The 22,174-nt window shown below is 41.2% G+C and overlaps 2 protein-coding genes across 2 annotated transcripts in view; both read right to left on the reverse strand.

Annotated features, from left to right (window-relative positions):
- Positions 1-22,174, reverse strand: part of ANO6 (anoctamin 6) — a 134,118-nt gene that overhangs the window by 104,617 nt on the left and 7,327 nt on the right. The gene's annotated exons all lie outside the window — the stretch shown is intronic.
- Positions 6,586-7,269, reverse strand: LOC138078963 (mitochondrial fission factor-like). The gene is made up of 2 exons (XM_068971748.1): positions 6,827-7,269; positions 6,586-6,772 (listed from the first exon to the last, which is right to left on the reverse strand). The coding sequence occupies exons 1-2, from the start codon at positions 7,267-7,269 to the stop codon at positions 6,586-6,588; spliced, it is 630 nt and encodes a 209-aa protein (XP_068827849.1).

Genomic DNA, 22,174 nt, shown 5'->3' on the forward strand with positions numbered 1-22,174 from the left:
TAAAAAATCCTCCTCCCAATCAATTATTGGGACGTCTTAAGAAATAAAGTATTCTGAGGAAATGAGTACTCAGATGAACTTTACATCAATTCAAAGGTTACTTTAACCCTTTTGTGCTCAAAGTTTCCCCAAATATAGTACATAACATTTCTGATCTTTAGAGAGGATACTGAACACAACTACTATTACTACGACTATATTATTATTAAGGAGGTAAAAATGAAGAGAGAGCTTCAGTTAAAAATAAAAAACATGGGTTGTAGTATCTGGCAAAGCTGGGTTCAAATCGCAGCTCAACTACATACAACTAGCTGTGTGCCTCTGTGTATATATTTTATCTCTTTAAACTGAATTTATTTACCTGTAAAAAGGGGGGAAATCATAGAAAGAAATTCAGGGTTCTTAGGAAGATTAAGTGAGATGTGCATGTAAAGCAACAAAACAGAGCCCAGAACATAGTAAAAGCTCAATAAATGTGAGATCTTGGTGTTCTTTACTTAACATGAAATAGTTCTTTATTGACTACTTATTTGATTATGTTAAGTGCATTCACATACTTCACAGTCATTATGAACTTTCACCTGCACCTTGCTGTTTCTCTCTGCTTCCACTCAGATTACAAAATCTCTGCTTTTGTTATGAACTTACCAGTTTTTAATAGGTATTCCACTACTCTTTTATGATAGTGATATATAGCTATCATAGATACACTGCTTATATCTGCTTTGGGCAACCAGATTAACCAAATTTGTTGACTTTCTTTGAAATGGTCGTGGTGATTTGGTTTTGGATGTCAGAGGCTTTTTAGCTTTCTTCAGATTATGAATAAACTGTGACTGAGGCAAAGGGCTCCATCTCAGAAACGAGTAAAATATGGTAAGAGTTAACATATTAATCCCCTTATCCCAGTCTCTTTCAAAAGAGGTTCTATGATATCTGGCATCAAACAGAATGAAAATAGTAAGATTAATGAATTGTAAATAGAGACAGAGGTGGGAAAAAAAATGAAATTCCACCATTTACAACATGGATGAACTGAAGAGAGCATTATGCTAAGTGAGACAAGTCAGACAGAAAAAGACCAACACTGTACGATATCACTTATATGTGGACTCTAAAAATAAAACAAGACCAAACTGCCAACATTTATTGGATCATAGAAAAGCAAGAGAATTCCAGTAAAATGTCTACTTCTGCTTTATTGACTATGCTAAAGCCTTTGACTGTGGGAATCACAGCAAACTGTGGAAAATTCTTAAAGAGATGAGAATACTAGACCACCTTACTTGTCTACTGAGAAACCTATATGCAGGTCAAAAAACAACAGTTAGAACCAGATATGCAACAACTGACTGGTTCAAAATTGGGATAATGTATAATGTCACCCCTGTATAATGTCACCCCTTTATTTAATTTATGCAGAGTACATTATGCAAAGTGCTGGGCTGGATGAATCACAAGTTGGAATCAAGACTGCTGGGAGAAATATCAGCAACCTCAGATACACAGATGATATCACCATATTGGCAGAAAGCAAAGAGGAACTAAAGAGCCTCTTGATGGGGGTGAAAAGAGGAGTGTGAAAAAGTTGGCTTTAAATTCAACATTCAAAACACTAAGATCATCCCTATCTGGTCCCATCACTTCATGGCAAATAAATGGGGAAACAATGGAAACAGTGGCAGATTGTATTTTCTTGGGGTCCAAAATCACTGCAGACAGTGACTGCAGCCATGAAGTTAAAAGACGTTTGCTCCTTGGAAGAAAAGCGATGACAAACCTAGAGAGCATATTAAAAAGCAAAGACATCACTCTGCCGACAAAAGTTCATATAGTCAAAGAAACAACTGATGCTTTCAAACTGGAGAAGACTGGAGCTGGAGAAAGATACTGGGGCTGGAGAAGACTACTGAAAGTCCCTCAGACAGCAAAGAGATCAAACCAGTCAATCCTAAAGGAAATCAACCCTGAATATTCATTGGAAGGACTGATGCTGAAGCTGTACCTCCAATCCTTTGGCCACCTGACACATAGAGCTGACTCACTGGAAAAAAATCCTGATGCTGGAAAAGATTGAGGGTAGAAAGAGAAACGGGCAACAAGAAGATGAGATAGTTGATGGCAGCACCAACTCAATGGACATGAATTTGAGCAAATTCTGGGAAATAGTAAAGGGGACAGGGATGCCTGGCATGCTGCAGTCCATGGGGTCGCAAAGAGTCAGACACGACTTGACAACTGAACACAACCGTGAATACAACAAAAAAGAAAGTCATTCACAGAGAACAAACTAAATGGCTACCACTGGGGAGAAGGAAGAGAGGGAGGCAAGACAGAGGTAGGGGATTAAGAGGTACAAACCATTATGTATAAAATAAATAAGCTACAAGGAAATACTGTAAACACAGGGAATATAGCCAGTACTGTAAATGGAGTATAACCTTTAAAAATCACGAATCACTGTGTTGCATACCTCTAATATATAGTATTATACATCAACTATATCTTAATAAAAAACAAATAAACACAGATGGAGAATCAGGGCTATCAAACATAGGAGGAAGAAATGTGCTAACCACAGGAACAATTTTAATTGTGATTTTAACAGGACATTGGCACAAGGCCTCCTGGCAGCAGAGCAAGAAGGAAGTATGTTCAGTGATACAGTCCTTGTTATCAGAAAAAAGGAAGCATCTGATTTTTCAGGGAGGAGAAAGCTTCATGTATGATCTTACACAGAAACACCCACTTTTTATCCATTTTCCTAACAATGTCCTTGGCAAGGAACTGGGGTTATAAAACACAATATACTGGTAACCTTTTGACTTTTTTGTCTTTAGTTCTCATACTGCTCCTACTTTTGAAGCCATTAGTCTGCACTTCACTTAGTTTCTTCTATTACCATCACCCTAGCCCATGCTCTGGATCTTTGCCAAGTAGATCACAATTAATATCCCAATTCATCTCCTAGTATCCAGCTGTCTTGTCTGCCAATTCAGTTTATACACTGTCACTATATGGATGTTCCTGAATCAACACATTCAAATCACAGATTCAAAAACCTTGTTACCCACAATGTCCTCTGGAGAAAGTGCGAACTTTTCAGATAGGTATTCAGATCTCTCCTCACCTGCTTCATCTCACACTGTATTCACTGTCACTCTCCATTCCTAACCCTCCACCCAACCATGCTTTCTCATCAGACTTTGACTGTATCATGCTGCTTTCTGTCTCTCCTCCTTTGCTCACATGATTTCCCCTCTGGAATCCCCTTCCGTGCTTCTTTCCACTGATCCAAATCCTAATTTTCCTCGAAGGTCTAGCTCAGTTCCTCTCTCACAAAGCGTTCCTAACAACTGGCTTCATGTTTCTTTCTCCGGCACCAGACTACTCCGTCTGTGCCAATGGATGTGGGTTCTGTGAACCTCTGGGGATTCCTGAGACCCTCTGAGGGGGCCCATGAGGTCACAAGCATTTTTATATAATACTAAAATGTTATTTCTTTTTCTCATTGTGTTAACATCTACAATGACGGTACAGAAACCAGCACCATAGCACAACTCGGCAGCGGCACCAAACTGTGCAAGTCATCATCGTGCTCTTCACCACCACCAACTCACAGTCTGCAGGACAGACTCTACCTCTCACCTCTATATTGGCCATCCTCCCTTCTCTCTCCCCACTGGTACCCACTAGTTTGTTCTCTATATTTGTGAATCACTTCACCCAGGAATGTTCTTCATGAAGCTCAAACAATTACTAACTTTATAAAACCTTGATCCTTGAGTACCTGGGTTTTTAATATTCTGTAAAGAAATGGAGGTACTCATCAAGCACTCCTGCTGTGCATCAAAGGATGACGGTGGTCTTCAGGAAAATCGCCGAGCAATTTTTGAGTTGTCGGGTTTTTCCACAGACCCCACTTGCACTTGACAGACAACTGACACAAAATGCAGTTATCAAGCCTGAGTGTTTGGCAGATATTTTCCCCAAAATGAACAAAGTGAAACTGTCATTTCAAGGAAAACAGCTGACAATATTTGTTGCTAATGATAAAATTCATGCTTTTGAGCAATTAACATATTAGAATTTAAGACAACTTGTATTTGCCACTAGGAACTTGACAGGTTCCCAATATTTAATGGATTTTCTGATGAGATTGATGAAATGGAGATTGGAGATATATATTTTTTAATATTTTATCATGAAATGGATCAAAATTTGTAAAACTTAGTTAATTCAATGAACCAATATTTTCCAACTGCCCTATGCACAATGATAAAATCATGCTTGGATAAAGATTCAATCAAAATGCAAGACATACTTCACCTCCCACCCCTATGTTAGCCATCCTCCCTTCTCTCACCACTGGTAACTACTAGTTTGTACTCTCTATTTATGAATCTGCTTCTTTTTTCTTTTATTCACTAATTTGCTGTATTTTTTAGATTCCACATATAAGCAATATCATACAGTATTTGTCTTTCTCTGTCTGACTTCACTTTAGCAAAATACCATCCAAGTCCATCCCTGTTGCTACTATGCCTTAGCAATTGTAATTAATGTTGCTATAAACATTGGTGTGGATGCATCTTTCCAAATTAGTGTTTTTGTTGCTTTCAGGTATATACCCAGGAATGGAATTGTTGGGTTATATAGTAACTTTACTTTTAGTTTTTTGACAAGCCTGCATACTATTTTCCACAGTGGCTGCTCTCACCAATAAGATAGGAGAGTTCCCTTTCTCATATCCTTCCCCACATTTGTATTCCTTTTTTTTTTTTTTGATGACAGCCATTCTGACAGGTGTGAGGTGATTTCACTGAAGTTTTGATTTGCATTTCCCGGATGAATAGTGATGTTGAGCATCTTTTTCTATGCCTAGACAGCTACTCGTAAACTAATGAAATTAGAACATTCTTCAACCCCATACACAAAAATAACTCAATATGGATTAAAGACCTAAATGTAAGCCTGGATACTATCAAACTCCTAGAGGAAAATACAGTCAGAATACTCTTTGAAATAAGTTGCAGCAGTATCTTTTTGGACCCATATCCTAAAGCAAAGGAAACAAAAGCAAAAATAAACAAATGGGGCCGAGTTACACTTAAAAGGTTTTCCCAAGGACAACCTACTGAACAGGAGAAGATATTTGCAATTGATATGACTGATAAGGCATTAATAATCAATATATATAAATGCTCATACAACTCAACATCAAAAAACAAACAATCCAATTTAAAAAATGGGCAGAAGAAAAGAACAAACATTTTTCCAAACAGGTAATGCGAAGGACAACAGGCACATAAATAAGATGCAAGACAGGCTTTTAACACACAAAAGCTCATTGAAATGGTTTTGCATTCCGTATCACATGCAATGTTTAAGAACTAATACTTGTTGAATTTTAATGTGGCATCAAAGAAGAATATTGACATCGACCTAAAAAGGCTTTAAAATACTCTTTCTGTAAGGCTGCATCTATGTCATATACTTCAATCAAAACAACATACTGCAACTTTTAAATAAAGTTAAAAGACTCAAATAGAAGAAACAGCTGTCTTATCTTAAAGAGATCTGTAAAATATATAAAATAATGCCACTCTTCTTACTAATTTTTGTTTTAGAAAAGTCACATTCATAAAATATTTTCATATGTAAAAAATTTTCATATTGTGAGTTTCTTATGGATTGTTTAATTATTTTTCAGTTCTAATACTATCAATTATTTAATACAGATAGATATGTCCATGTTAAAGATGCTCTTGGGGGTCAATATTTTATTAAGAGCATAAAGTATAAGAATATAAAAAGTTTAGAACTGCTGTTCTATAACATTCATTCTGGCTCTTAATTTTACATTATATAAATTGTAACTGTATGATACCATATAGAGTATGTGAAGTCACTCAGTCATGTCCGACTTGGTGACCCCATGGACTATTCAGTCCATGGAATTCTCCAGGCCAGAGTACTGGAGTGGATAGCCTTTCCTTTCTCCAGGGGATCTTCCCAACCAAGGGACCGAACCCAGGTCTCCCGCATTGCAGGCGGATTCTTTACCAGCTGAGCCACAAGGGAAGCCCACATACTATAATTTTAATTGGATTATAATGTGAAGGAAAAGAACTGTTTTTAACCTATAACAACTAGTAAAGTAGGCCAACAGATACTTGCTGAATTGCCTTGAGATAATATAGTCAAGTCAAAGTGTTTAATAGACAAGGTTCATGCCTTGTCAGTTTCCAAAGGCTGTTCCAGGTGGTCTGGAAAATTTAAGATTATGCTCTATCCCAATGCAGTTGTCAGCTACTATATTCCATTAACATGTTTTCATTTGTTTGTTTTTGGCCTTACCATGTCGCTTGTGCCATCTTAGTTCCCCAACCAGGGACTGAAACTGTGTCCCTGTGGCAATGAAAGTGCAGAGTCCTAACCACTGGATCTCCAGGAAATTCTCACTAACATTAACCCTCACTGACATTTTTTTTTTTAAGTTTGCAAATTCTTTATATTTCCAGCTGTTGAGACAATATTTCTGAGAGCTGAGGTTACCTCTAGTGGCGAAACCAGAGCCAGCTATTAAGCAGACAGAACGCTACAGTAATTGAATACATGACCCGTTCTTTTAGCCCGTTCTTTGTTCTCTTCCAGAAGTTGTAGACGTCTATTTAGTTTGATTATCTGTAGTCTTAATGAAGCTGCATCTGCAACTGTCATGTCTTCTGAAGTTCCTTCAATCACTGCATCTATATTTGAAATGCCATACCTGACGTTGTCAAGATGAGGATTAGAAGCGGCGGCAGCACACCCACCACGCAACACAGGTATGGAGTCAGTTTTGACCAGCTGTGCATTTTGGCGAACAGCATTTTCACTCATAGAGCGTTCTCTTTTTAGCCTGCCAGCTGCACGGATTTCTTCATTTTGAGGGGCTGGAGCAGGTCTTTCTAAATCCAGAAAATCTAGCAGTCTTTCACTCAGAGTAAGCACAGGAGGTGGTGTTTTTAGAGCCAGAGGCTTAAAGGGAGTTGACTGTATAAGGTCAAGATCTGCTGGTCTTGAAAATGGAATGTCTTCATTATTTCCTGCTACCACAATTCTCTCTGGAACCTGCATAATCACACTAGCATTTGAAACTCCTTGAAATCCTTGTTCTAGGTCAGCATTTGGTGGTGCTACCTTTAATTTTTCTGGGACCCTCATTCGCTGACTAATACCTTCGGTGTATTCCATTTCATACTGAATTCGACTAATTTCCGCCATCTCAGCAGCAGTGGGAGAAGAAAAGGCCGCCCCGCTCTCTAAATGTGCACCAGTTACTGCTTGCTCTTTGGCACTATCCGCTTCTGTGCTTCATAGTAAATCCATTAACTTGCCTCAGTATGCACGTGCTGGATTTAGAGCCACTTTTGCCCCCCTGGGCCCGCTGGAGGGTCCCTGGCGAGGTCTGCCGCCCACCGGCTCCTGGGGTACTCCGGTGGGTGGTCTCAGAGGCCGTTGGCCAAGCACACGGAGGCCCCCCGGGCAAATCACCAGCCGGAGTTGCCCACAGCCGGCGGGGAGAGAAAACCCTCACTGACATTTTGAATGACTATGTTGTTCCATCCAAGTATTTTCCCCTATCTCCGCAGCTGTAGTTTCCACCTCCTAAATTTCCTTGACTCCCTCTCCATGATTCCTGACTCTTTATGGATCCCTTTCCTGACCTTCCTTGTAGCTTGAGTCTCTCTCTGACTTTCTCTCAGAGCACCTTATACTCATCTTTAAATGTCATCTCTCACAATTTTAATTGTGTAATTATTTGATTAATGTCTGTCTCTCTCACTGGAATATATGCCCCAAGAGATTTTTCAGTGAAATTTCTCAACTGTATCTATTTTACAGGGTTATGGAAATATTAAATGCATAAATATTATTAAATAAATCAACTACAGTTAATTAACCCTTTATCCTATGGCATTTAATAATATGATAGCTAAAGCATCAGGAGGAAAATTTTATTACACATCACAGAAGAAACAAATTGATGTGTTTTCTCTTTTTAGACAAACTGCTCAGAAAGTAGATCATGGATGGCAGAAGTGTGCACAGGGGACTGTGTGAGTCCCGGAAAGAGAGGTGGCAACGCTTCTGCGGGGGGCAAGAAGACAGGGACAGGCTGAATCCGCATGTCAGACGTAAGCGGCTGGAAAGATTCTGAGGTTTCCAGCCCAAGTGGCTGAAAGGATGGAGATTACTTTTACCAAAATTCAAAAAGCTGGAAGAGAAATACAATTAGAGGGGAAAGATTATGAATCAGTAAGATTTCCAAGTGGAGATGCCAGGGGTCTGGGGTTGAGAGGAGAGAGCTGAGGCTGCAAGTATAAACTTGGGAGGTGTTAACACAGAGCTTTTCATCGAATCTGAGGAAGTCAGTGAGAAGAGTGGGTGAGTCTGGGTGAGCTCTGAGGACATGGGACAGATGGGCGGGGCCTGGGTGAGAGAGGAACAGATAGTGGGAAGGCAGAGAAGTGGTGGGAAAGACGGAGAGAGGGGCAACCACACGGTAAACTGACTCCCTTCTTCCTCTGTCCCCCCACCCACCCCCGCACAGGGACTGCCAGAGGAGGCTGCTCACTGGACAGCTTATGTTCTGTTTCTCCTTCTCACGCCCCCTACATACCCATGCCACACTGATCTCTCTCCAGCTACACTGTTCAATACAGCAGCTACTAGCTGCATGGGGTTGTTTAATTTACCTGTATTAAAATGAGGCGGAATTACATATGCAGTTCCTCTGTCTCACTAGCCACTTCCAAGAGTCTCTCCCACCACGTGTGACTAACTGGACAGCACAGACACAGAACAGATGGGACCGGGTCAGTGCTGCCCCTAGACACAGCTCTGTCTCCTCAGTTCAGAAGTCCAGACCCTTAGCTGGAGACTGCCACAGTCTACCCTAAACTATCTTTTTCATTTTTTTTTAACTTTTGATTTTATACTGGGGTATAGCCGATTAACAACGTTGTGACAGTTTCAGGTGGACAGCAAAGGAACTCGGCCATACGTACACATGTAACCATTCTCCCCCAAACTCTCCTCCCATCCAGGCTGCGGCATGATATTAAGCAGAATTCCCTGTGCTATACAGTAGGTCCTTGTTGGTTATCCATTCTAAATACAGCAGTGTGTACCTATCAATTCCAAACTCCCTAACTATCCTTTCTCCCCACTCTCCCTCCCTGGCAACTATAAGTTCACAGAATTAACTTTTTAACTTCATTTTCTTCCACTTCCCTAGATCAACCTTGTGCTGGATACAAACTGAACATACCTCACTCTCTTCCACTTTCATTTCTTGACTTAGGCCATACTATTTGGATACCCTCCAGTAATATATCTACCCAGATGGTTAGGTTTATGGGTGACCTTGCCTGGGTTCCGTGCTGCTGTGCTTAGTGACCCAGTCGTGTAGGACTCTTTTTGACCCTATGGACTGTTGCCCACCAGTCCTCTGTCCATAGGGATTCTCCAGGCAAGAATATTGGAGAGGGTTGCCGTGCCCTCCTCCAGGGGATCTTCCCAACCCAGGGATCGAACCCAGGTCTACCACATTGCAGGTGGATTCTTTACCATCTTGAGACACCAGGGAACTTAAGCAATCAAACATGAATCTAAGAGTTGCTATGAACTTATTTTGTAGATGTGGTTAACTGATGTGGTAATCAGATTACTTTATGGAATAGAAATTATTCTCAATGATCTAAGTGGGGCTCATGTAGGCAGGCCTGGCTGGCCTTAAGAAAAAAACAGAGGCTTCTCTGAGAAAAAGAAATTCCGTCTCTAGACTGCAGTGTCTGCCCCTACCCAAGGGTTTCCAGCCTGCCCTTCCTGCCTCTGTGCCCCACAGATTAGAAACCACAGTTGTGGAAGCAGGTTCCTTGAGATAAGTCTCTGTAATAAATATTTCTCTGTATGTGTGTATTAATATATATACATACATGTACATTTGTGTATATACATGTATGTGTATGTGTGTGTGCTAAATTGCTTCAATTGTGTCCAACTCTTTGCTACCCTATGGACTGTAGTCCACCCGGCTCCTCTATCTATGGGATTCTCTGGGCAGGAATACTGGAGTGCGTTGCCATTCCTTTCTCCAGGGGATCTTCCCAATCTGGGAATAAACCTGCGTCTCTCATGCCTCCTGCATTGGCAGGCAGGTTCTGTACCACTAGCACTGCCTGGGAAGCCCATACACCCATACAGACATAGCCAAACACATACATACATACGTATGATTACACGTGTGTGTTTGTGTCTAGATATTCTAAGAGTTCTGCGTTATGGTAAAACCTTGACTGGTACAGATTTTAGCACCTGATAAAATGTACTCTTCAAGGTTGCAATACATACCACCTTCTTCAAAAAGACAAACCTGATTTTTCAAAGACAATGATTCTAGACCTGGCTGCACATTTGAGTCAACTTTGTAAACTTTATATAAACATACTCAGGTTCTGTATATAAACATAGACAAGAGCAAGATTAGTACATGAAGGGGGAGCTTGGGCGTTCATGTTTTAAAAGAGTTTCTCTAGCAAGTCTGACGCACAGCCAAGGTTGAGAACTACAGTCCAAGCTGAACTCCTCTGGCACCTTTGCTATAAAGTGCCACTGAAAATCATCAAACACAGCACACCGTCTTACATTCTTTTACCCAGCCAACCAACCAGAATCAGTTACATGATTTAACATCTGTCAGATAATAATACAGTGTGCAGGGCATACAGGCAACAGTATACCCACTCTTGGTCTTGAGGGCAAACACTGAGATATACAGCTTAATATTATTCTTTGAAGCACACTGATTAATGAATTATTATGTGATGGAATAAATAAAAATTTTACTGCAATATTTAGAGAAGCTGATAGTGGTTATTCAAAACAGTGCATAATTTAAGTAGCTCTTATTTCAACTGAAAACTATCAGCAAGTGTTAATAAATGCTCTCTATATGTATTTATTAACAGACTGCACTGTTGGTATTTGTGATACTGCCAGGCATGATTAATTCTCAACCCAGAGATCGTTTGGTAGGCACCAAAGTGTCTGTGACTACTTTCTTAACAGCAAAAGCTACAAATGCTCCTGTGAGCTCGCTCTAAGGAGAGCAAAACCAATTCCTGAGATCAACAAAGTCTGATTTAATCTGCAAGAGCAGAAGGAGGGTTTGGCTGGGCTGAAGAATGTGGGTTGGGGCCCCCGCAAGGCTGGCTAGCCCGGCACCTGCAAGATGCTTTGCCGATTCTAAGTCAATCCATAAATGTTAGATAAGACTTCTCACTGTATTATTATTTTATGAACACACTTTTCAGATAGCTAAAATGCTTTCCAACCCCTGTGCAGTCACTGAACGACACTCTTGTGAGAAAACCTACTGCTGATTTTTCTTTTATACATTCAGAAAACTAAGATCATGGCATCCAGTCCCATCACTTCATGGCAAATGGATGGGGAAACAGTGGAAACAGTGGCTGACTTTATTTTTCCGTGCTCCAAAATCACTGCAGATGGTGACTGCAGCCATGAAATTTAAAGACGCTTACTCCTTGGAAGGAAAGCTATGACCAACCTAGACAGCATATTAAAAAGCACAGATATTACTTTGGCAACAAAGGTCCGTCTAGTCAAGGCTATGGTTTTTCCAGTGGTCATGTATGGATGTGAGAGTTGGACTTTAAAGAAAGCTGAGCACCGAAGAATTGATGCTTTTGAACTATGGTGTTGGAGGACTCTTGAGAGTCCCTTGGACTGCAAAGAAATCCAACCAGTCCCTCCTAAAGGAAATCAGTCCTGGGTGTTCATTGGTAGGACTGATGTTGAAGCTGAAACTCCAATACTTTGGCCACTTGATGCGAAGAGCTGACTCATTTGAAAAGACCCTGATGCTGGGAAAGATTGAGGACAGGAGGAGAAGAGGACGACAGAGGATGAGATAGTTGGATGGCATCACCGATTCAATGGACATGGGTTTGGGTGGACTCTGGGTGTTGGTGATGGACAGAAAGGCTTGGCATGCTGCAGTTCACGGGGTCGCAAAGAACCAGACACGACTGAGCAACTGAACTGAACTGAACTTATACATGAGGAGACTGAGCTTCTAAAAGGAAAATCAACTTTTTCCCCAAGGGCCTGAGAGCAGAGCTGCGAAGGGATGGAGGGCTTCCAATCTCCTGGAATTCCATCATGCTTAGTTTCCTAGGGGTGCTTTTAGGACTTTCTTTTACAAAAAAGAAAAAAAGTTTCAAAAAAATAACACTTTTCAAAGTTACACAAGTGCCTCCTCTCATTCACCTCTCTCAACTTTCTTACTTCCTCTTTCACATGACAGTTTACTTAGTTTACTTGTTAAAAACACTTGAGGCTCATGGAAGTTCATGAAAGGGTGGTGATACCATTAGCATCACTAAAGGATCTGTCAAAACTTTCATCATGTGTTTTTATTCTAATGGATTTGGACTTCACAGTCAAATTTTACTCCGGCTTCAAGTATGGCCTTGACTTGATTTGTTTTAATTCATATTAACATTGTAAAGATCCATATTATTGGTTTGTCCATTATAATCAATGAAAATTCTCTTCAGTAGCCATTTCAATCTGTCAGATCGCATTAATCTACATTTCAAAAAGTGACTTGGGAGAAGGAACTGTAAATACATTTTCCTTTTTTGAAGGAGCCATTAGGGTTTTCAGGGTAAAAGCATATTTATAGTTCATGGTTTTTTTTTTTTTCCTCAAACCAGAGACAGACTTAAGGAATATATTTGAGACTTAAGAGTAAAAATGCACTTTTTATTATTATTGTTGAAATAAGAAAAACTACAGTTACGTATTAAGACTTCAGGAATGAAAGAATTTTAAATCCTCTTTCCAAAGTCCTTAAGCCTTCCAAATTAATGAAGAGTTCAAAATGCAGGAGGGTCAGCTACAGCTGAAATCTCACTGAGCTCCTCTTTTCAATTTTCTAGGAATCCTGTGAATTCATATTGTGTTTACATTTCCACCAAGTTCTGTGTTTCTCTTTAAATTTTTATTACAACTTTTTTACATTAGTGCTGCTTTTTAGGTCATGGCACGGTCAGGTCATTTACTGGCAGACTTTTCAGCTTTAACTCAATTCTTTTGCTTTTGTGGGCTTTTCTGGCCATTACTGCGATCTGCTTCTAGATGACTTATAATCAAATGAGTTCCATGGTAAATACTGCTATCACATCTTTGTTCAGAATGCCCAGGGCTCCCTGCTTTCCTCATGCATGTTTTTGTCAAATTAATTTTGACATTCCCCAGATAACAGATAGCTTGCTGAATTTCAAATGGGATGCACTGTGGGAGAGCAATTCACAAAGCATTTTACAGTCAAGGGCTTTTGAAAATGGGACTAAAACCAGGTAGAATGAACACTGTTCTGTGAAGGAAAGGGTTTTAATTAATTATGTAATTTGGCTGCTGATGACAATAGGTTGAATTAAGGAAATAAAAAAGAAAACAACAGTGACTCAGATGCATCCATGAGCCAAATGTAACTGGCTAAATGGTACGTTCCCAGAAACATCCTCTTTCCCTCCTTCCCCACTTTCCATCAGCTACCAAGTCCTGCAGCACATAAACCATGCATGCCCTTCCTTTCCTTCCCTGCTGGCTTGGCCAAGCATTCATCATCTGGACGAGACCATCATCCAGTCTGTCCGTTTGTGAACAACTCCAAGGTAGCTCAATTACGAGACCGTCTTTCTCCTGAGATGAAATCTGTCTGCCTATGTATATCTTCTATCCCTAGGTTTTCATACCATATTTTACACCATCATCCACCTATTACCACTGTCAAAATAGGTACCTGCTGTCATCTTCTTGCCTGGGTCAGGATCCACCACCAAGCTCATCTTTCTCCTCTCAATACATTTTCCCTTCAAATGGAGCACCCAGATGGGGAGGTGGCTTCACCAATATTGAACAGAAGAAGTCTAGTAATTTCTTGGTTTTGGACAGATAGGTATGAATGCAACCCAGATTCACAGAAAATTTCTGACATCGTTATTACATGCTCAATTCATACTGAGTTTAATTACAGCCTCTTCATGTGATCAGTTATTGGCCTCAGCTCTTGTGATCTTTCCTTAGGCAACTGGTACTTACGAATTAGGAGCTGGAGCTGACTTTAATTCATATTGATTTTTGTCTCCTCTAGAAATTGATTTCCATCCTTATTCCGCAGTCTTGGCAAGATCAATTGCCCAGATAAGCACACTCTCACTAGGCCCACATTTCTTCAATCTGTATTTAAAAATGATTATTTTCCCACACACCTTGCTAAACTCAAGACACAAAATGTCTGCAGCTTTCTCCTATTCTAAAAGCCTAATAATGCCCATGAAAAAAAAGAAAAAAAAGAAAAAGCAAAGAAAAGGAACATGCTGTCAGTTTGACATGATATATTTTTATGACTTATTTTTACTGTTTTACTGAACTCAAGTTGGTTCCTGATGACCTTTTCTTTTAACAGTCACAACCCATCTGCTTAAAAAAAAAAGAAAACCTCAGCTGTAATATGCCTGGAGATAAATGCTCCAGCTTCAGTGTCTCCATTTATCAGAATATAGTCCACCATGCCCAACTTCCACCCAACCCCGTCCCTTTCTGAAGACTGTCACATTTGCCCCTCTTTCTATTCTTCTGGCACCTGTCCTGGTCCCCATATGACCCCAAGATTATCAGCTGTGGTTCCATGAACCAATTTATAAGCTCTTTTAATGCCCTGATAGATACATAATTTTTCTAGTCAGGAAGCTTAAACTGCTCTGGAATAATTGTATTCCTTTCTAAAACTGTCTAGTGCGGTGTGGGCTTCTATAGCTCCATACTAGAACTTGAGCCATTTCAATCAAAAGATGACCTTCATTAGCAGAAAAGACAAAAGTAGTCATTTAGAAGCTGACGAGCTCCTTTCTTCTGTGTCATCATGTACCATTAAATTTTCTTCCTCAGGTGTGGGACTCCTCACTGCTTCTTCAGGGTTTAACATAACTCAAAGTCTGTCCTTCTCTCTTTCATGATGCTAAGCATTTGTTCACAGGCCTCAACTCACTCACTCACTCTGCATCTTAGTTTTATTTGCCCTGCTTTAGCAATAATGGAAAAAAAATAAGGTTGGAGTATTCCAGAGGATCAGTGCTAATGCACAGAATGAACACTTCTTAGCACTCGGTGTTCAGCTGCGTTTATCAAGTCTGACCTGGCTGGGTATAGAAGCCCACTCACAATTGATGACTGTTTCTCTGGGAAAATACACTCTGCATTCCAAAGAAGTGCCCTGGAAAGAAATTTCTCAAATGTTTGTGTCTTGGACTGCCTTTTGCTCCTAGGCCCCAGCTTCTGAATCAATCACATAAAACATATGAGTAGATCCTCTTCCTCCAGATTCAGGAAAAACACCATCACTTTTTTTCTCTTGAATGCACAAAAAGCTTTCAACACCGAAATGCCCTGTGAATTTCTACCACAGCAAATGGACCAATTTAGGAAATCTTACTAGTCTATTTACCGTTGATCTCCTTCTCCATTTTGACCATCCTTATGCCAAATTAACATTCCTTTGTTTGGGTGATATCCCCTCTTTTTAAATGGTTTTTTATTTGAGTAGAGTTGACATACAATGTTGTGTTAGTTTCAGATATATGGCGAAGTGAATTAGTTGTGTGTGTGTGTGTGTGTGTGTGTGTCTGGCCTCCCAGATGGTGCTAGTGGTAAAGAACCTGCCTGCCAATGCAGGAGACACAGGAGACCCAGGCTCAATCCTTGAGTCAGGAAGATCCCTGGGAAGAGGGCATGGCAACCCACTCTAGTATTCTTCCCTGGAGAATGCCAAGATCAGATGAGCCTGGAGGGCTACTGTCCATGGGGTCACAAAGAGTCAGACACGATTGAAGTGACTTAGCAGGCACGTACGCATATATATATATATATATATATATATATATATATATATATACACACACACACATACATATACACATATATACACACCTTCTTTTTCAGCTTCATAAAGGTTATCACAAAATTGTGAGCAGAGTTCCCTGTGCTATACAGTAGGCTCTTGTACTGTGCGCTAAGTCACTTCACTTGTGTCTGACTCTTTGCGACCCTATGCACTGTAGCCCACCAGGCTCCTCTGTCCATGGGATTCTCCAGGGAAGAATACTAGAGTGGGTTGCCATGGCCCCCTCCAGGGGATCTTCCTGACCCAGGGATTGAACCTGTGTCTCTCGCATTTCCTGCATTGGAAAGTGGATTCTTTAACACTAACACCAGTAGGGAAGCCCACAGTAAGTCCTTATTAGTTATCTATTTTATATATATATTAATGAATATATGTTAATCCCAATCTGCTAATTTGTCACTCTCTGCCCCAACCCACCCCAATATCCCCTTTAGTAACCATAAATTTGCTTTCAGTATTTCTATTTCTGTTTTATAAATAAGTCCATTCGTACTATTTTTATTAGATTCCACATATAAGTGATACCATAAGATATTTATCTTTCTCTGACTCACTTCACTTAGCATGATAATCTCTAGGTCCATCCATATTGTTGCAAATGGCATTATTTCATCCCTTCTTTATGGCTGATACACCATTGTATATATGTACCCCATCTTCTTCATTCATTCCTCTGTCAATGGACATTCAAGTTGCTCCCAAGTCCTGGCTATTGTAAACAGTGTTACAACAAACACTGGGGTACATATATCTTTTCAACTTACAGGTTTTTCCTGGATATATGCCCAGGAGTAGGATTCCAGGATCATATGGTAGCTCTATGTTGTTTTTTAAGGAACCCTCCATACTGTTCTTCATAATGGGGATATCAATTTACATTCCCAACAACAGTGTAGGAAGTTTCCTTTTTCTCCATACCCTCTTCAGCATTTATTGTCTGTAGACTTTTCAATGATGGCCATTCTGACCTGCGTGGGGTGATACTTCACTGTAGTTTTGATTTGCATTTCTCTAGGAATTAGTGCTGTTGAACATCTCTTCATGTGATTTTTGGCCATCTGTATGTCTTCTTTGGAGAAATGCTTTTTTAGTTGTGCTTTTTTTTTCTCCTTTAGTTTAGTGAACTTAGTGCCATAAAGCTACAAGGCCAAGCCAGTCTGTTTATTTGCAGAAGGCACAAGAGAATAGAAATACTTGAATGGAAGCTTTATTCCCAGTCTTCTCAATCCTGAAGATCTTGGAGTCTGAGGCAGTCTTTGGGACTTAAGTTGGGTTTCTCGGGATTTCCAAGGAAGACTTTGGATTGACCATAAAATAAACCATATTCTCTCTCAATAGACCCAGCACCAATTCAGTTGCCTCAGGGTCATTTAGACCAGAAAAAAAACCAAAATGAAGTCTGGATTTGGGGGGAGAGTGCAGGAAATAAAGATGAAAATTGATCCTTGAGCCTACTTTGAAACAAAACTTGACCAACCATTTTGAATCAAAACATGGAAACAAAACTCTGTAGACTCAGCTGACTCTGATTTTTCCCCTCACAGCATTCACACCTCAGGGACAGAAACACTGAGTTTCCTGGTTCTCTGTTTCACTTCCAGATCATCACTCTCTAGTGTTCTCGGGGGAAAAAATAGCTCCTTTTAGGTCCATGCAAGTAGAATATACCCCTAGGCTTTCCTAGAGCCTGGCATCCCCTACTTCTTAGCTGCTGCTTCTAGCTCAGAGCAAATCTGGCCCCAGCTCACACTGTCCCTCTCTGTTCCAGGTCGCCCATCAGACCAGAAGCACATCTGCATCCACAGATAAGACCAGCGCACAGCGGCCTCTCAGTAACCAGACTCTTCATCTCCAACGGCCTTCTCCCTTTCATGTATTCACCGCCGAGGTCCCACCCTGGGCCTTGTCATCATTTGAAACATTTTCTGTTCCAAAGTCACCTACTCAAGAGCCCCTCTTTCTGAAGACAACAACATCTTTTCTTTTCACAGTGACCACAGAGGTCCCATGACTTTTTCTAATTAATCTGCTGATCCTCTTTTTCTTCCTTCTCTCTTAAGGTTCCATAACCAGGTCATCCTTTCAGTAATACTCCTTTTACCAGAACTCTTTCCATCAAGGTCACTGAGCAAAGTTCCGACTCTGGCTAAAGCTGGCTATGTGCTTTCTCGGTGTCTGAGTGATGCTGGAGAGAAGCCGCAGCAGGGCAGCTTGGCGTCATCATAAATTGAGGGTCCTCGGCCCCACATGGGCCTTCAGAAAGCCTAGCACTTTTTCCTCAGTTTCTCCAGGTCAGCTTGGTCCCCAGTTCTCCACAAGTACTTCAAAATGCTGACTCCTCACACTTAGTTTTCTCTTCACTCTCAGCAGCTGAGAATTGAAGCAGTCAGATGGGAACTCCCTTAGCTTCTCCCCATCAAAGCCATAAAGCAGCATCAGCCCACCGCCCCTGTGCCTCAGGAGACAATGCCCTTCCTGCGGAAAGCCGACTCCTTTACATCTACAAACCATCCACGGCCATCTTCAAAGTTGTGCTTTCCTCTAGAGTCAACAGTTCCTCACACGTGGATCCTTCCTATCAACATTAAAACCTGTTCAAGTTTCTCCATTTGACAGAAAAAAAACATCCCTGGCCTTCATATTCTCCTCTAGTTCTCTGAGCCCTTCAGAGTCAAACCCCTTCCTTGAAAGAGAGCTCGGTATTTTCTACCTTCTTTTCTCCTCCTTGTTCCATGATCCGCCCTAACATGGATTATAGGAGCATCTCCACACTCCCGAGAAACAGCTCTATCCGAGGACACCAGTGACCTCAATGCCTTTTCAGTATTCATTTCACTCAGTTCAGTTCAGTCACTCAGTTGTGTCTCTTTGTGACCCCATGAACCGCAGCAGACCTCCCTGTCCATCACCAACTCCCAGAGTCCACCCAAACCCATGTCCATTGAGTCAGTGATGCCATCCAACCATCTCATCCTCTGTCGTCCCCTTCTCCTCCTGCCCTCAATCTTTCCCAGCATCAGGGTCTTTTCAAATGAGTCAGCTCTTCGCATCAGGTGGCCGAAGTATTTCAGTTTCAACTTCAACATCAGTCCTACCAATGAACACCCAGGACTGATTTCCTTTAGGAGGGACTGGTTGGATCTCCTTGCAGTCCAAGGGACTCTCAAGAGTCTTCTCCAACACCACAGTTCAAAAGCATCAATTCTTTGGTGCTCAGCTTTCTTTAAAGTCCAACTCTCACATCCATACATGACCACTGGAAAAACCATAGCCTTGACTAGATGGACCTTTGTTGCTAAAGTAATGTCTCTGCTTTTTTTTTTTTTTTCTGCTTTTTAATATGCTGTCTAGGTTGGTCATTTCACTCAGTGGCTCTCAAATGGGGACAGTTTTGTTTCCAGGGGACACTGAGCAATGTCTGGAGCTATCTGGCTGGGGAGAGGGTCCTTTGCATCTTGTGGACAGAGGCCAAGGATGCTGTTAAGCATTCTATAATGCACAGGACAGCCTCCACAACAAAGAGAAATCAAGACCAAAATGTCAGTGGTGTTGAGGTTGAGAAATCCTGAGATGACGACCCCTACACAACACCTTAAACGACTCATCACTTCATCTGTTTCTTAGCTTCCCTCTGGCTACTCTCCAGACTTCCTTTAGCCTCTCCAGTGCTCTCCTTTTGCAGCTGTCTATTGATTGCCCCTTATTCCTTGGAGACTTAAGCCCTGGCTCACTATTACTTCTCCAACACACTACTCCGGACGTAAGTCTTAGGGATTTCTCTCTCCACAAATGTAATCCTTCCCACACCCTTTCCCTGTGGCTCCACCCTTCCTCAGCCATGCATTCCTGAGCTCACAGCCCAGACCTGCTCTGTACCACTTACTGCAACTTCTTCAATTATATACATCTGACTCTCCAACTCCAGCCTCCTATCTTTCCAGTTCACTCTTCAATACCACAAATTCCCAAAATTACCAAAATCCACTACAGACTAAATCTATTGATCCTACTGTCTCTTCTTCCTCATGTGTGGTCCTCTACTGTTACAAAGACCCTGCAACTCTCTCATCCTGGTCTTGCTTTGCAGAACTGACCCCCAAATAAGTTAAATCAAATTCTACCTACTCCACACCTGCTCCCACCAAGCTGGACTTGAATAGGAAAAACAACTGACCTCAAGTGGGCTCTTAGGGCCGCCAGGCAATCATGTTCCATTACCCAGTGCATTCACTCTCGGATGACTGTCTCATAACTTCTCTCTCTTCAGACCTCTTCATCTCTTTTCTTCCTCAACCTTAGCTAGGCTTTGTTTCCCATTTCATTGGTAAATGGGAAGCAATCAAGTAAAAACTTCAACAAGCTCCTACTAGTAAATCTACTGAACTGTTCCACCTGGGCCCCAACAGGCTGGCCTCCCTCCTGTCCCTAAGAATAAACTGTCTCTACAGCTATGGGGGGACACCCACCCCACCACCCCTTCTTGCCCTCTCAAGGTCATCATTCCAGAAATTCTTCCTCCTCACTCCTGTCTGATTCACCAGGGAAGCTCTCCCAAGGGTTACTCCTGAGAACTCAAATGTTGACTGCCATATCAGTAAACAAAGGATGTTCCATCACATGGCAGCCTCCTGGACAGTGAGCCCTGAGGGAACTCGGGATGGAGACAAACTGCCCACTGCCAAGCCCATCAGACAGGCAGCTGCTGCAGATACCCCGATGGTGTACCTGAGGAGACGCAGGATGAAAAAACAGAGGATACAGGCCCCAGGGAGCTAAGGTGCATATCAAAGGGGTAATTTCAGTGAGCCCAGACTCTTACCTTCTCTTACATAAAAAAGCACTAAATTCGTTAATTTGAGATGTCTGGTATTTTCTCATTAAGACTGACCACTTGGTCCTTTGTTGCAAAAACTTCTGTATATCTTTGCTTGCCCCTTTGCCTCTTCAGAGCAATATCTAAGAGTTATTTGAGTTGCTGTCTCCTGGGGTTGAAGTCTTAAGAAAGTCCACTGAATAAAACATAACTCTCAACTGATAGGTTGTGCTTTTTTTTTTTTTTTTTTCCCAGACAACATCCTCAAATAAGTTCCCAACTCAGAGTAAAACCAAAGTGTTTGGAATCACCTGTAAAGTCCCTGCTAGCTACTATTCTCACCACCCCTCCCTCTACTCCGGTCACACTGACCTCCTTCCATTTCCTCAAACATTTCACCAACTCCCACATCAAGACCTTTGTTCATGTACTTCTGTCTGCCTGGGATGCTCTTCATCTAGATTTCCAAAGAGTCTGTTCCAGCACCCCTGCTTCAGGGCTTTCCACTCATCACCTTCTCAGTGAGATATGCTGTACACCTTGCTGAAAACCATAACCAGCTCCCTCCACAACACACACAAATAATCCTTCTTTCTCTGAAGGATTTACTATCATGGGACATGCTATGTATTTTATTTATTTTGTGTTTTATACCTGCACTACCAAAACGCAAGCTCCACACATGCAGGATGCTTTCTGTTTGTCCACCATAGTCCTTAAAATAGTAGATATCAAATATATATTTGTTTAATGAATTAATATCTTAACTCTTCAGGGTCACATCTATCTTCACCTAGTTAAAGACAATCAAATTTGAATTTCAGGAAATCAATTATATTTTCTATTAAGTAGTGGCATGCTCAGTCATGGTCAAATCTTTGCAACTCCATGGACAGTACCCCATCAGGCTCCTCTGTCTGTGGAATTCTCCAGGCAAGAATGCTGGAGTGGGTTGCCATTTCCTTCTCAAGGGAATCTTCCCAACCCAGGGATCGAACCTGTGTCTCCTGCATTGCAGCTGTATTCTTTAACCACTGAGCCTCCAGGGAAGCCCTAGTAGTAGTATCCTCTCTCAAAAAGAGAATGCAGTTAAACAAGACTCCAAATGGCAAAAGTACTCTTCCCACATCCTTCTCTCTGCATAATCATGAGTGCTGAACTAAGGGAACATATCTGCTCCACTTTAATTCTCATCTTCCTGAGACTGTCTTTTCCAAATTCTGTGGTTTCTCATCATCTTCCCTGATTTATCCTGTTATAATCCTATACTCTTTTGCCAGTCTAAACTTTTTTGTATTACTTATGGCAAATCTGACAGA

Source organism: Capricornis sumatraensis, chromosome 4 (assembly GCF_032405125.1).
Source record: "Capricornis sumatraensis isolate serow.1 chromosome 4, serow.2, whole genome shotgun sequence".
NCBI classification, from domain to species: domain Eukaryota; kingdom Metazoa; phylum Chordata; class Mammalia; order Artiodactyla; family Bovidae; genus Capricornis; species Capricornis sumatraensis.